Source organism: Dreissena polymorpha, chromosome 14, assembly GCF_020536995.1.
Source record: "Dreissena polymorpha isolate Duluth1 chromosome 14, UMN_Dpol_1.0, whole genome shotgun sequence".
NCBI classification, from domain to species: domain Eukaryota; kingdom Metazoa; phylum Mollusca; class Bivalvia; order Myida; family Dreissenidae; genus Dreissena; species Dreissena polymorpha.
In genome coordinates, this window is record NC_068368.1 from 58,131,557 (window position 1) to 58,143,273 (window position 11,717).

An 11,717-nucleotide genomic window follows, 5' to 3' on the forward strand; every position below is an offset into this window, starting at 1 on the left:
GTGGCTTTTTCATAAGCACAAACGGCAATTGTAAAAAATGCAGTCCTGGATGTTTTTCTTGCACGGGGTGGACTGAATGCACCATATGTATGGAAAGGTATTTTAGATATGATACCAGACCGGGTCACTATTGCTACAATTGTAGTGAAAATTGCTTATCTTGCAGAAATCTGGACATTTGCCATGAGTGTAATAAAGGTTTTTATGGTCAAAGATGTCAAAATAACTGTTTGCAAACATGTATAAATAATCAGTTGTGTGATAAACAAACAGGATTATGCACCTGTCCGCCGAATTTTACTGGAACTAATTGTGATTCTTGCAAACCAGGGTTGTACGGCAAATACTGTCACAATTCATGTCCGACAAACTGCAAGATATGTACATCTAATAGCGAATGTTTAGAATGTAAACCTGGTTTCCATGGAAATGTTTGCCAACAACATTGTAGTGTGGGTTGTGCAAACAAATACTGTGGCCAGTCGGATGCTGCGTGTCTGACATGCGAGAATGGATACCATGGAACAAGATGCAGCGACAAATGCTCAGATGGATGTAAAGGTGGCGCGTGCGACCAATATCATGCCACGTGTACAGGCGGATGTAAAGAAGGCACGTTTGGATCGTTCTGCAATCAAACATGCACAGGAAAGTGTCTTATCTGTACGGCCTCAAAAGATTGTCAAAAATGTGAAGATGGGTATTTTGTGTCTGTTGGATGGCCATGTCAACAATGTCACCACACATGTGAATTGTGTACCTCTTGGGAGAACTGTTCTACGTGCAGGTCTGGTTTTGTTGGAACACAGTGTCAGAGCAGATGTCACGAAAACTGTTTGACTTGTAATACGAGTCGTTCTTGTTTAACATGCAAACCGGGTTTTAGGAGGAAGGATAAACAATGTCAGTGCTTAGATAGTTTGTGTGGCAACAGTTCTGAATGCGAGTTCTGCACTAATTCGTCATACTATGTAGACGAAAGAACCTGCTGTCCATGTAATAGTAGATGTAAATATGCCTCCTGCAGATCAGCTTCAGAATGCAAATACGGATGTGAAGATGGCCTCTTTGGTGCAAAATGTGATTTCAACTGTACTATGCAAGACGGGATGTGTTCTATATGCAGTGGAGAAAACTATAAGGCATTTAAATGTATGAATTGTACGAGTGGATTTTATCTGAATACATACGGAAAATGTACAATCTGCTCCAGATCATGTTTGGAAGGTAAATGCAATGGTTTGAATGGCCAATGTGAAATGGGCTGTAAAAAAGGTTATTGGAATAAAATGTGCGAAACAAGATGTAAAGACGATTGTTCAGTCTGCGATCAGACTAGTGGGACTTGTTTAACGTGCTCATTACCGAGTTTATATGGTGGAGAATGTAATATATCTTGCAATACAAATTGTATCAATAATTCCTGTCACATCAATGGAAGTTGTACAAGCGGTTGTATCTTGAACAACTTTGGCCAATCATGTGACACGCCATGTCCATCAAACTGTGCACACAATGGAAGTGAATCTCGATGTTCCCATGAAACAGGACTGTGTTCGTTTGGCTGCATTGATGGATTTACAGGGGATAATTGCATCGAAAGTAACGTTATTAGTTTATGCCTAACAGAGTAATATTATATAAAAATAACAATTGTGCCTTTTGCTATTTTATTAAATGCACGTACATACACATATTTGAATTAATGTAAACGTATTTGTTATTAACAGTTATCAATATTGTGTCTTTCAGCTCTAATGAAAGACAGATATGAAGACACAGTACCAGCAGTTGTAATAGGAGGAGTAGTGGCCGCTGTTGTCATATTTGCTAGCGTGATCACCTTTGGAGTATTTATCAATCTACGTAGAAGGTAAGGACCCTCCGAACACTTTTGTTTCTATACACTAACTTTTGACATTACCGTTATTGATCTGAGACTTCAGAAACTCTAACGTTTCGGATATCCCTATTTTTAGCCAACATTGCACGTACGGGATTTCGCACATAATTAATGACTACATTTTCGGACAATATGTTTTATAATGTTACTTTACCAGAACTCCCCCCTGTTGCGCTTATCTGATGTCACTTTGATAATACGTTTCACAACCGGATTAAGGTAACACATGGCAGACGGAAAGCTTACGGCAATTGACCATTGTTTTTTGCATTATCGGGTAATTACTTATGAATACCGGTAATAAACCAATGTTGCACCCACTAGCTTAAAGTGAAACATATATTTCAAAAGTAATTCATACTTTAACGCTTTGTATTTAACAAGCGTGTGCTATATTATTCGTTTAAACAATTGACTATATACATATTTCATAGTGTGTCACATAGTTTGTGAATAAAACAATAAGATAACGTACACAAAGTCCAATGCTGTTTCCATAACGATTTATTTATGTTGCTTTATTTCTAATATAACGCTTTCCAATGTCCAAACAATATTCTGAACTACAAGTTACATACTGCGCAACGGCCGATGGCCGACCCGCATTAACAACAAGTTGTATGCTTTCTATCCGGCTGTGGGCGTGACTCTGATTTTTTTACGAAAAACAAAATACAGAAGTTGATTTAACGCGTGCAAAATCTGATAGACCGTGTGCAAAGTCATGTGCAACGAAAATATGACGTATGCAACGGACACATAACGAATACATAACGAATACATAAGGAATCTACCAAAGTTTTGACAGACAAGGTAAACAAATACTCGTGTCCGGTACTTATTGACGTTTGATAACCCGAGGCAATTAACTTTTGATCTAGGTGTCAATGCCTATTGAAGATTGTATGAAATTAAAAATGTCCGTTTCGTATACGAATCTACCTAAGTTTTGACACACAAGACAAACAAATACTCGTGGTCGGTACTTATTGACGTTAAATAACCCGAGGCAATTAAATGTTGATCTATGCGTTACTGCATATTGAAGATTGTATGAAATTTGGATTAATACACTGATACAAATTTCGAATATTATATTAATTCAATAATGCCCAAAATGTCCGTTACATTTCCATACCCATATCCGATCGTCATTGCACTATTTTAACAGCATCTCTAAATACTCGAACACATGTATTGTTTGTCTCTAAATTTTTGGACAATTGTATTTTTTGCATCCAAATTTTCGGACATGAACAAAAAATATTTTTTAAGTGTCCGAAAACTTAAAGTAATTACGTAATTTAATTGTATTGATCAATTACTGGAGTTATCAAACAAGACTTAATTTCCAAGAAAATAATTTGTATTCAACGTTGATGCGTGTGAAACTTATATGCCCCACTTAATTTAAGCAACATAAGAAATATTGTCTCTTGAGTATTCAAATGTATTTAAATGTTTGGTAAAGTTTCCAATGTATCAAATTAAGAAAAACTACCCTCGGCCGTTTTTATGTCCAAGCTTTGTAAAAGGTTGGTCATGTAAGGCACATTAGAGCACATAGGACATTTAATTGCGACACTTGAATGATCGGTAAAGATGTAAACTTTTACAAAACTATCACGGAAATACATCACCCGGTTAAGCGCAAGTAAAAACCGAATTTAATAAATTTACATATGTTGTCCTTGTTTAGAAATCGAGAACCAACGACTGAACTCGTTCACGGACAATCAGGCAATGAAGACAATGCATCGGCACCAGTGTATGCCACCGTAGCGCGTTGTGGAAAGCAGGGTATTGAAATTGCCCTATTCATTCAGCACAATTCATTTCTTTAGTGTGTTGGGTGTAACAACATCATATTTAACATTGCGTTTATTATTTAAAAACATCCGCTAGATACATAGACTCGTTTACCATAATACATCTGTTAATTACGTTTTATATAAATGTATCGTTAAATAGTTCGTGTTTATGTACGTAAAGTGTAGTATGTTTTTATTAAAAGCAAAGAGTTGTTTCAAATTAATTGCCTCTTTTAATTAATCAGAATGACTTTACTTTTTCATCAAGATAATACCGGTATGGTTTATGCGAATACGCCCTCTGTGGAAGCCAATACCGCAACCGGACACGATCCTGTCTACACAAATGATACCCGAAACCTGGCAATCGTTACAACTGAGGAGAGTTTGGAGATCGGTATGTAGGTGGGGCTTGCGGAACGAAAATGACGAGCGGACGTTTAGAGAGTTCTCGCCATTTGTTGTCGTTGTATTATTTTCTTTTTGTTTGCAGATCTCTTGTCCTCGATGTAACATTAGCTAAATTCAGCAATACAAACATACATGATCATAAATATACGTAATAAGCAATCGGAAGTTTAGATGTCATAAGATTGATTAGCATAGTGATATATTCTTACGAATGCAACTATATGGTTTATTGTCTATATACTTAAATCTGTTTTAAAGGCATGTTTATAGATGTGTAATGAGACCTTAAAGAATCTATTAACGAGTCCCAGTAGAGAAAGAATACATTCTGTCGTTCCTCGCTTATAGAAAAAAGTGTCTTATCTAAGTTAAAGATAAGCATACCCTGTTATACAGAATATGAACATCAAATATAATTAATTATTTTGAATAAACTGTTTCGGGAAACCATATAAGCCCTTGTAATCTGCGAACCTTTTTAATATTTGTTTTTTTAATAGCTACATCACTTTTGACATTTCCCATATACAATTGTAAAAAAGGTTTATTCATTTCTTCTATTACAACAATTTTAAATTTTAAATGCTACAAACAAACGGGTAGGTAGTGACAAAGACGTTGGTTTATTAAGCAGTTTTCCTAGAAATATTATCTTCGGATCAAATGTGTAATTGAATTCGTAATGCGATTTTTTTTCTGTTTGCGATCCATTTAGTTTGTTCCATTTTAAATGTTGTAATTTTGTGTTATTTCTTACATAAACTTATATTCTAACATAGGACATGTACACAGAAATCGCACGTGTTTCTACCTTGATTACATGTATTTAACATTCTATCAACATGAACTGTTCATCATCATACCCATATCTTAAAATGAAATGCGTTGTGTATGTGAAATATGGAAGCATGCACAGAATTTAATGATAATGCATGATTATTTATGTTTTTTAATCAGATCAATTGGACAATATTGCCCGCCAGAATGCGATCAGATTTGAAGAGGATGGAGGTGTGTACTACAACAACGACCGCGAAGTGAAGAAATTCAAAATACCAGTCGACGAACTTAAGAAGTTCGTGATTTCTAAGAATGTAAACTACTTCAAAACCGAGTTCGAGGTAAATATCTTATACAAGCGTGAACGACGCTATCGTTAATATATCGTTTTAATACAATGTGTAGTTCGTAGACCCTTATATGCATCTGTGTATACCAGAAACTCCCGTATGGTCTGCTGAAAGACTACACAGTGTCCCAGATGAAGGCGAACATCGCTATGAACAGATACAAAGGCATCTATCCCTGTAAGCACATTAATCATTTAGCCGTCATTGTATAAAGTTTATTTCAACGTAGGAATCTTTTACTAAAATTAACGTAAACGTATTTATTATCATCTGTGTGTCTGTGTGTCTGTGTGTCTGTGTGTGTGTGTGTGTGTGTGTGTGTGTGTGTGTGTGTGTGTGTGTGTGTGTGTGTCTGTCTGTCTGTCTGTCTGTCTGTCTGTCTGTCTGTCTGTCTGTCTGTCTGTCTGTCTGTCTGTCTGTTTGTCCGTCCGTCCGTCCGTCCGTCCGTCCGTCTGTCTGTGTGTCTGACTGTCTGTCTGTCTGTCTGTTAATCGCTTAGTGAAGTAAGAACATATATATTTGCATCCATAGTCCTTGTATATAATTCATACGTTTTGTTCTTATTGCAGATGATGATCACCGAGTAAGAGTTCCTGGAGGAAACACGGACTACATCAACGCCAGCTTCATTGACGTATGTTTTATATAAACAGGATCCATTTTAAATTGTTCTTTCATTCGATTTTGAAATATTATTATTTGGGTGTAGTGCACATAGTTTAGTAAGCTATTGTTTCTTATAAACTTTATGTCGTTGCCAGGGTTACAAGAGACGGAACGAATACATCGCCACATTGGGTAAAAATGTTTCACTTAATATGAATTAGTTAGGTTAACCAAAAAGATTCAAACACATGCAGTCTTGTTTTCCTCGATTACAAAAGACGCTTATTATCAGTTATGGGTACGTAAATAATACTTGTTTAACTAAAGTAATATCAACGCACCTTGAATTACACCGTTGAGTCGTTAATCAATATATGTTGTGTTAGGTCCGATGTCCAAGCAGCTCGGCGACTTTAGTGCTTTCTGGAGAATGGTTTGGCAACAAAAGGTAGAGAAAATCGTCATGGTTACAAATCTAGTGGAAGAAGAGGTAATCGTATTTAATATCATACAATATCGTTTTTGAAACAATTAATTGTTTTCTCACATTAGAACTAACATGTTTGGAAAAACTGAACAGATTAAATAAATAAAAAAATATTAATGCCCATTGTAGTTTTTAACCGGATACAGCACAATAAAAATATGAATGAAAAAGCATGTGGCATATTTATTTTTTAAGTCTAAACAGTGTATAGTAATATAATTGGTATGGCGATACGCTGGTACTTGAAAATATTATTTAAAATTCAATTATTTTACAGACAGAAAAATGCGAGCAGTACTGGCCGAATGAAAGTTCGAGTCAAATGTTCGGTGACGTCCGGGTTTTATGTCAGAGTGAAAAACACTATGCAGAGTTTACTAGACGGACGTTTACTATTGAAAAGGTGAACGTCAAAAAAATCAAAGCGTGCGATAATATTCATTATCGTCTGAGCTTCCCATTGTTAACAACTTTCTTTCTATCAATGAAACCACTTATAGTATCATCAACAGGTGATATTTACTAAGTGAATTATGTTTAATGAGTGTGTACCGCTTTTATTGCTTTCTACATCCATATCCGACATTCTTCAGATTTTGAAAACATTGCAAGTAAGAAATTGAACTTATTTTAAAGGAAGAAGAAGAGCGAACTCTGCACCACCTTCATTTTACATCGTGGCCAGATAAAGACGTTCCAGATGACGTCACGTCGATCATTGATTTCAGACACAAAGTCCTACATGCTACATCAGTACTTGGAGGACCTACGATCGTGCACTGCAGGTACCATGGAGAGTTATTGTGTCCCCATAAAAGATGCAGGGGTTTATTTTATACTTAATGTCGGTCTGCTGAACGTCGGATGCAAACCGCTAACGTTTTGCTTTAAAAAAAATCTAATCTGATCTTAACCATATTTTATAAACAAGGTAATAATAGTTATATCTCGGGATAATGCAATTAAAAGGCGCATTGTGAATCAGTGATATATCAGAAACTTGTATTACCTTTAAGTTTACCTAGATTTGGCAATGAGCTGTTCAATTAACCATACCTTTTCCAGGTGAATCCAACAAATGCAAAAATAAACTCTTTATCTATAATAAGCTAGATGCTGATTTACATATAGCTCGTTTTGAAGAAAGTATGGATTTTGTTCAAATGATTGATGTTGATGGATGTAATAAGGTAGTTTGCGGGGAAATATTACAGAAGGAGTGTTCATTTTGGAACGTAATAGTGGGAACTTATATCAAATTTTAATTTTAATGATATAATACATATTTGATACTTTAAAGAAAAGCGAATTCTCGTTTGTTTGCTTACAGTGCCGGCATCGGGCGGACCGGTACGTACATTGCTATAGACATTCTCACGAAGGAGGGTGAGTCAGAACGGGCAGTAGATATAGCAGGATGTGTGCTTAACATGCGACAGAACAGGCCCAATATGGTCCAGACTGCGGTAGGGGCCTTGACTCCTCTTGCATGTTATCTGCAGTAAATGTTCGCTCCGTGTGCATTGTCGCTACTCTGAATAATGATCCTTTTTAACACTTATTATATTATAGTATACATATCATGCGAAGGAATTCATCAGTCTTTTTTTTACCAAATACGAAGCATCCGTCTGTGCTTTCTTTTATATCTGTTTAATTTTTGGTTAAATGACATGCAGAAAGGATATATCTAAGTTTGATCGCTAATATCACAAAAGCATTATCCGACACGTAAAAGAGATTTAATGTATTGAATAAGACGCATGTGTTGAACTAAACAATTACTAGAACATTATATGTTTCAAACATTGTATGGGAAATTTGCTCATATTGGTTATACTTCTACTTTTAGGGACAATACGAGTTTCTTCATCACGCTGTTGCCCACGCTCTCACCTTCGACTGCAAACCCGTGGCCCGTGAAAGATTCCAGACGTATATGACCACAACTTCCAAGGAACAAATCAGAAACATATTTCACGTAAGAAACTAAACAATTTAACATCGTAAAAATATTTTAATAAATAAGTATGTACAAAAACCATAAACGTGATAAACACGCATTGTTATATTTAAAAAAATTTGACATTCAAAATAGGTTATATATTTTATTTCGCCCCAAAATAAATATATTTTTCTTGTAGCAATTGCAGGAGACAAAAACATCTGGGTCATTAGATGAAACGACGGCCGTGGAAAGAAACACAACATTCAGTAACAAAAACAGAAAAGGGTCCGATATCCCAGGTTATATTTTTGATTGTTTTTTTTTGTTTTGAGAAAAAAATACACATGAATAACTGCTTGTACAAGCGGGTTCGATAAATATCAAGCATGCCATTATGTTTAAGCTTTTTAACTATTTAATTTTCTTTTGATAGGCGATGTTTATCGACCAAGACTTTACCTGAACCAGAAACCAGGATCATCGGACTACATACATGCAGTCTTTGTGAACGTATGTAACAAATAGATGTTGCTTTAGTTTAGTATATTGTTGTCATGATTTGAATTTCCAGTGAAAAGTCTGTTTTGAATGGCAATTATTTTTATTGTCTGTGTGTATAACAGAGTTTCCAGACAAAGAATAAATATATCCTTGCTCAGACACCTCTTCCAAACACAGTCGCAGACTTCCTAGCATTAGTTGTCCAAACAGACTGTACATGTATCGTCAGCTTTGAATCAACATCGGCAACTGAAAAGGTAAATTGAGTTTCTAATAGTTGAATTTATAGCGTACATGTAAACAACAAAGAAATGGAACAGGTTTCGCCACTCATCATCATACATTGATACACTGCTTGTATGAATACGAACAAGTTGGTGACAATATTTGTTTGTGAATAATATAATGATGACCGCTGGGTAAGTTTAATGAAAGTACTTTACACAAATGTGCAACATTACAATCTTACCATGTCTGCCTTATCCAACTCATACAGGATATCGGCGGGTATCTTCCATCAGAAAACCAAGTGTTAAAGAAGGGAATCTTCAACGTCAGATGTTCGACGCCGGAAGCTAATCCTTACCGTGTTAAACGGAAATTAACAATTGAACATCAAGGAAAGGTTATTGTAAGGTTTATGTTTGTCAATTTTTATGCCCATCTTTGAAGAAGAAAGCGTATATTGTTTTGCTGGCTGTCTGTCTGTAGATATACATGTCGGTAGACCAGTCTGAATGTCGGAACACCTGTCGGTTGACCAGTCTGAATGTCGGTAGACCTGTCGCTAGACCAGTCTAAATGTCGTTAGACCAGCTAGTTTTCGATCAATAACTCATCAACGAATTGACCGATTGGCTTGATACTTTACATGTGCATTGGCCTTGGACAGTAGATGAATCCGATTGAGATTGGGTCACTACGTCAAAGGTCAAGGTCATAATCACACTTTGTGTGAAAATCGTTTCCGATCAATACTTAATTAACCAATTACCCGTTTGACTTTATACTTCACATGTACATTGGCCTTAGACAGTAGATGACCCTTAAAGTGGGGTCACTAGGTCAAAGGTCAAGGTCACTCTAAAACACAAAGTGTGAAATCGTTTCCCATCAATTACTCGTCAACTGACTCACCGATTGGCTTGATACTTCATATTTGAATTGGCGTTGGACAGCAGATGACCCCGATTGAAATTGGGGTCAATAGGTCAAAAGAATAGGTCACGGTTACACACTTAGTGTGAAATCGTTTCCCATTAATAACTCATCAATCGATTGGCTTGATACTTTTCATGTGCATTAGCCTTGGACAGTAGATGACCCCTATCAAAATTGGGGTCACTAGGTCAAAGGTCAATGTCACTGTCGCAATAAGTTCGAAAATTGTTTTCGATCAATAACTCATCAACGACTTGACCGAGTGGCTTGATACTTCACATGCGAATTGGCCTAAGACAGTAGATAAACCTTATTGAAATGATGTCACTACTTTAAAGCCCTGTTTGGAGGGGCAAATGTCTCCGACCGCGGAAAACTTGTTTAATATATATATCGGTTTTTATTATTGCCATTCCACTTAAAAGTTTTCGAAGCATGGCTCCATGACTATAATTGGTTGTCGAAGTTTTACAAATTAGCAATAATATATTGGGATTTCAATATTGACTTACTTACCCCGACCTCTGTCATTATACATACTATATAATCGATTGGTTTTGCATTTGTTTGAAACTAGGAGCTGTGTCTTACGCACATAGAATTCACTGAGTGGAACACGGATAAAAACATTCCAAATGTGCCGTCTGACTATCGTCGATTGATCGCAGAAGTAGACGGATGTTACAGCATATACCAATGCTGATAGACCTGTACTGATACACTGCCTGTAAGTTTATGTGATGTGTTCAAATTCATTTTTCATATATATTATTGCTTGTAATATGTAATACACATAACACGTATGTCTTTAGTAGTCGTAAACACTAACTCATAGTTTTTATGAAGAATGATATGGTTCCAAAGTTAAATAAACTATTTTAATTGAGCTCTACTGCTATATGTGTTTGAAAGATATTAATACCCGTGTGTGAAAATCAAATCCTGAATAAGTCGGTCACACGTCCAACACCACAGGCTCTACATCGAAACAAACAATGCCGCTGTGTCACCTTGCAATTCTTGTATCAAATAACTAAAATGATGTACCGTTTTCCATGTTCTCATTCAAATCCATGCATGATCGTCTATTACGCAGGGACGGTGCCAGTAAATGCGCTCTGTTCAGTGTCGTTGCCTCCCTGCTACAAACGATGGAGGTAGAACATGAAGTTAACATTGTAAACGCTGTCAGTAAAGTGAGGTCAAGACGAAAAGGTGCAATTCCTAACTCAGTACGTGGATCGGTTTGCCAGGTTAATTATTAGGTCATTCAACTTGTAAGAAAACTAGCGTGAGTATCAAGATAAACTTCAAATGCAATGTATTGGTCATCCCACATTTTGTTGGGGTAAGTTTTATTCAATCTTAAAGATATTGACACGCCATTCAGTTCGGATGTGGCGTTTAATTATAACAATAAAATCAACAAGGACATTGATAAAATTAGATCTTGATGGATCATATAATTAATTGAAAACCAGTGTGATATTAAAAAAAAATAATCAAATTGAGTCGGTGGGTATTGACAAGTTTGCATCCCAATATCATTTGATTGGCCCATTTATATATTGAAACATTTATCGTAATTCCAATAAGAAGCATGTATTTAGATGTTCTATTGAGACTCGTTGAATAAATTAAGCTTTATTTGAACATATTCGGGGTGAAACTGCAAAGCGTAGAGCAATGGAATCATACAGTTTATTGCTTGCGTTCAACGAATGTGTATCGTTTGACTCTGTTTTTTTGTTTTCAAATA

General features: G+C 36.0%; 1 protein-coding gene and 1 long non-coding RNA gene across 2 annotated transcripts; both read left to right on the forward strand.

Annotated features, from left to right (window-relative positions):
- Positions 1 to 510: 510 nt before the first annotated feature.
- LOC127857397 (receptor-type tyrosine-protein phosphatase T-like) lies at positions 511 to 7,853 on the forward strand. The gene is made up of 10 exons (XM_052393793.1): positions 511 to 787; positions 1,753 to 1,873; positions 3,603 to 3,703; positions 3,983 to 4,111; positions 5,083 to 5,246; positions 5,345 to 5,432; positions 5,825 to 5,889; positions 6,626 to 6,751; positions 6,985 to 7,133; positions 7,679 to 7,853. Exons 1-10 carry the CDS (start codon positions 511 to 513, stop codon positions 7,851 to 7,853), a joined length of 1,395 nt encoding a protein of 464 aa, XP_052249753.1.
- Positions 7,854 to 9,308: 1,455 nt separating this feature from the next.
- Positions 9,309 to 11,190, forward strand: LOC127856833 (uncharacterized). Its single transcript, XR_008038204.1, has 3 exons — positions 9,309 to 9,422; positions 10,536 to 10,685; positions 11,055 to 11,190. It is a non-coding gene; the product is annotated as an uncharacterized LOC127856833 (long non-coding RNA).
- The last annotated feature ends 527 nt before the right edge of the window (positions 11,191 to 11,717 follow it).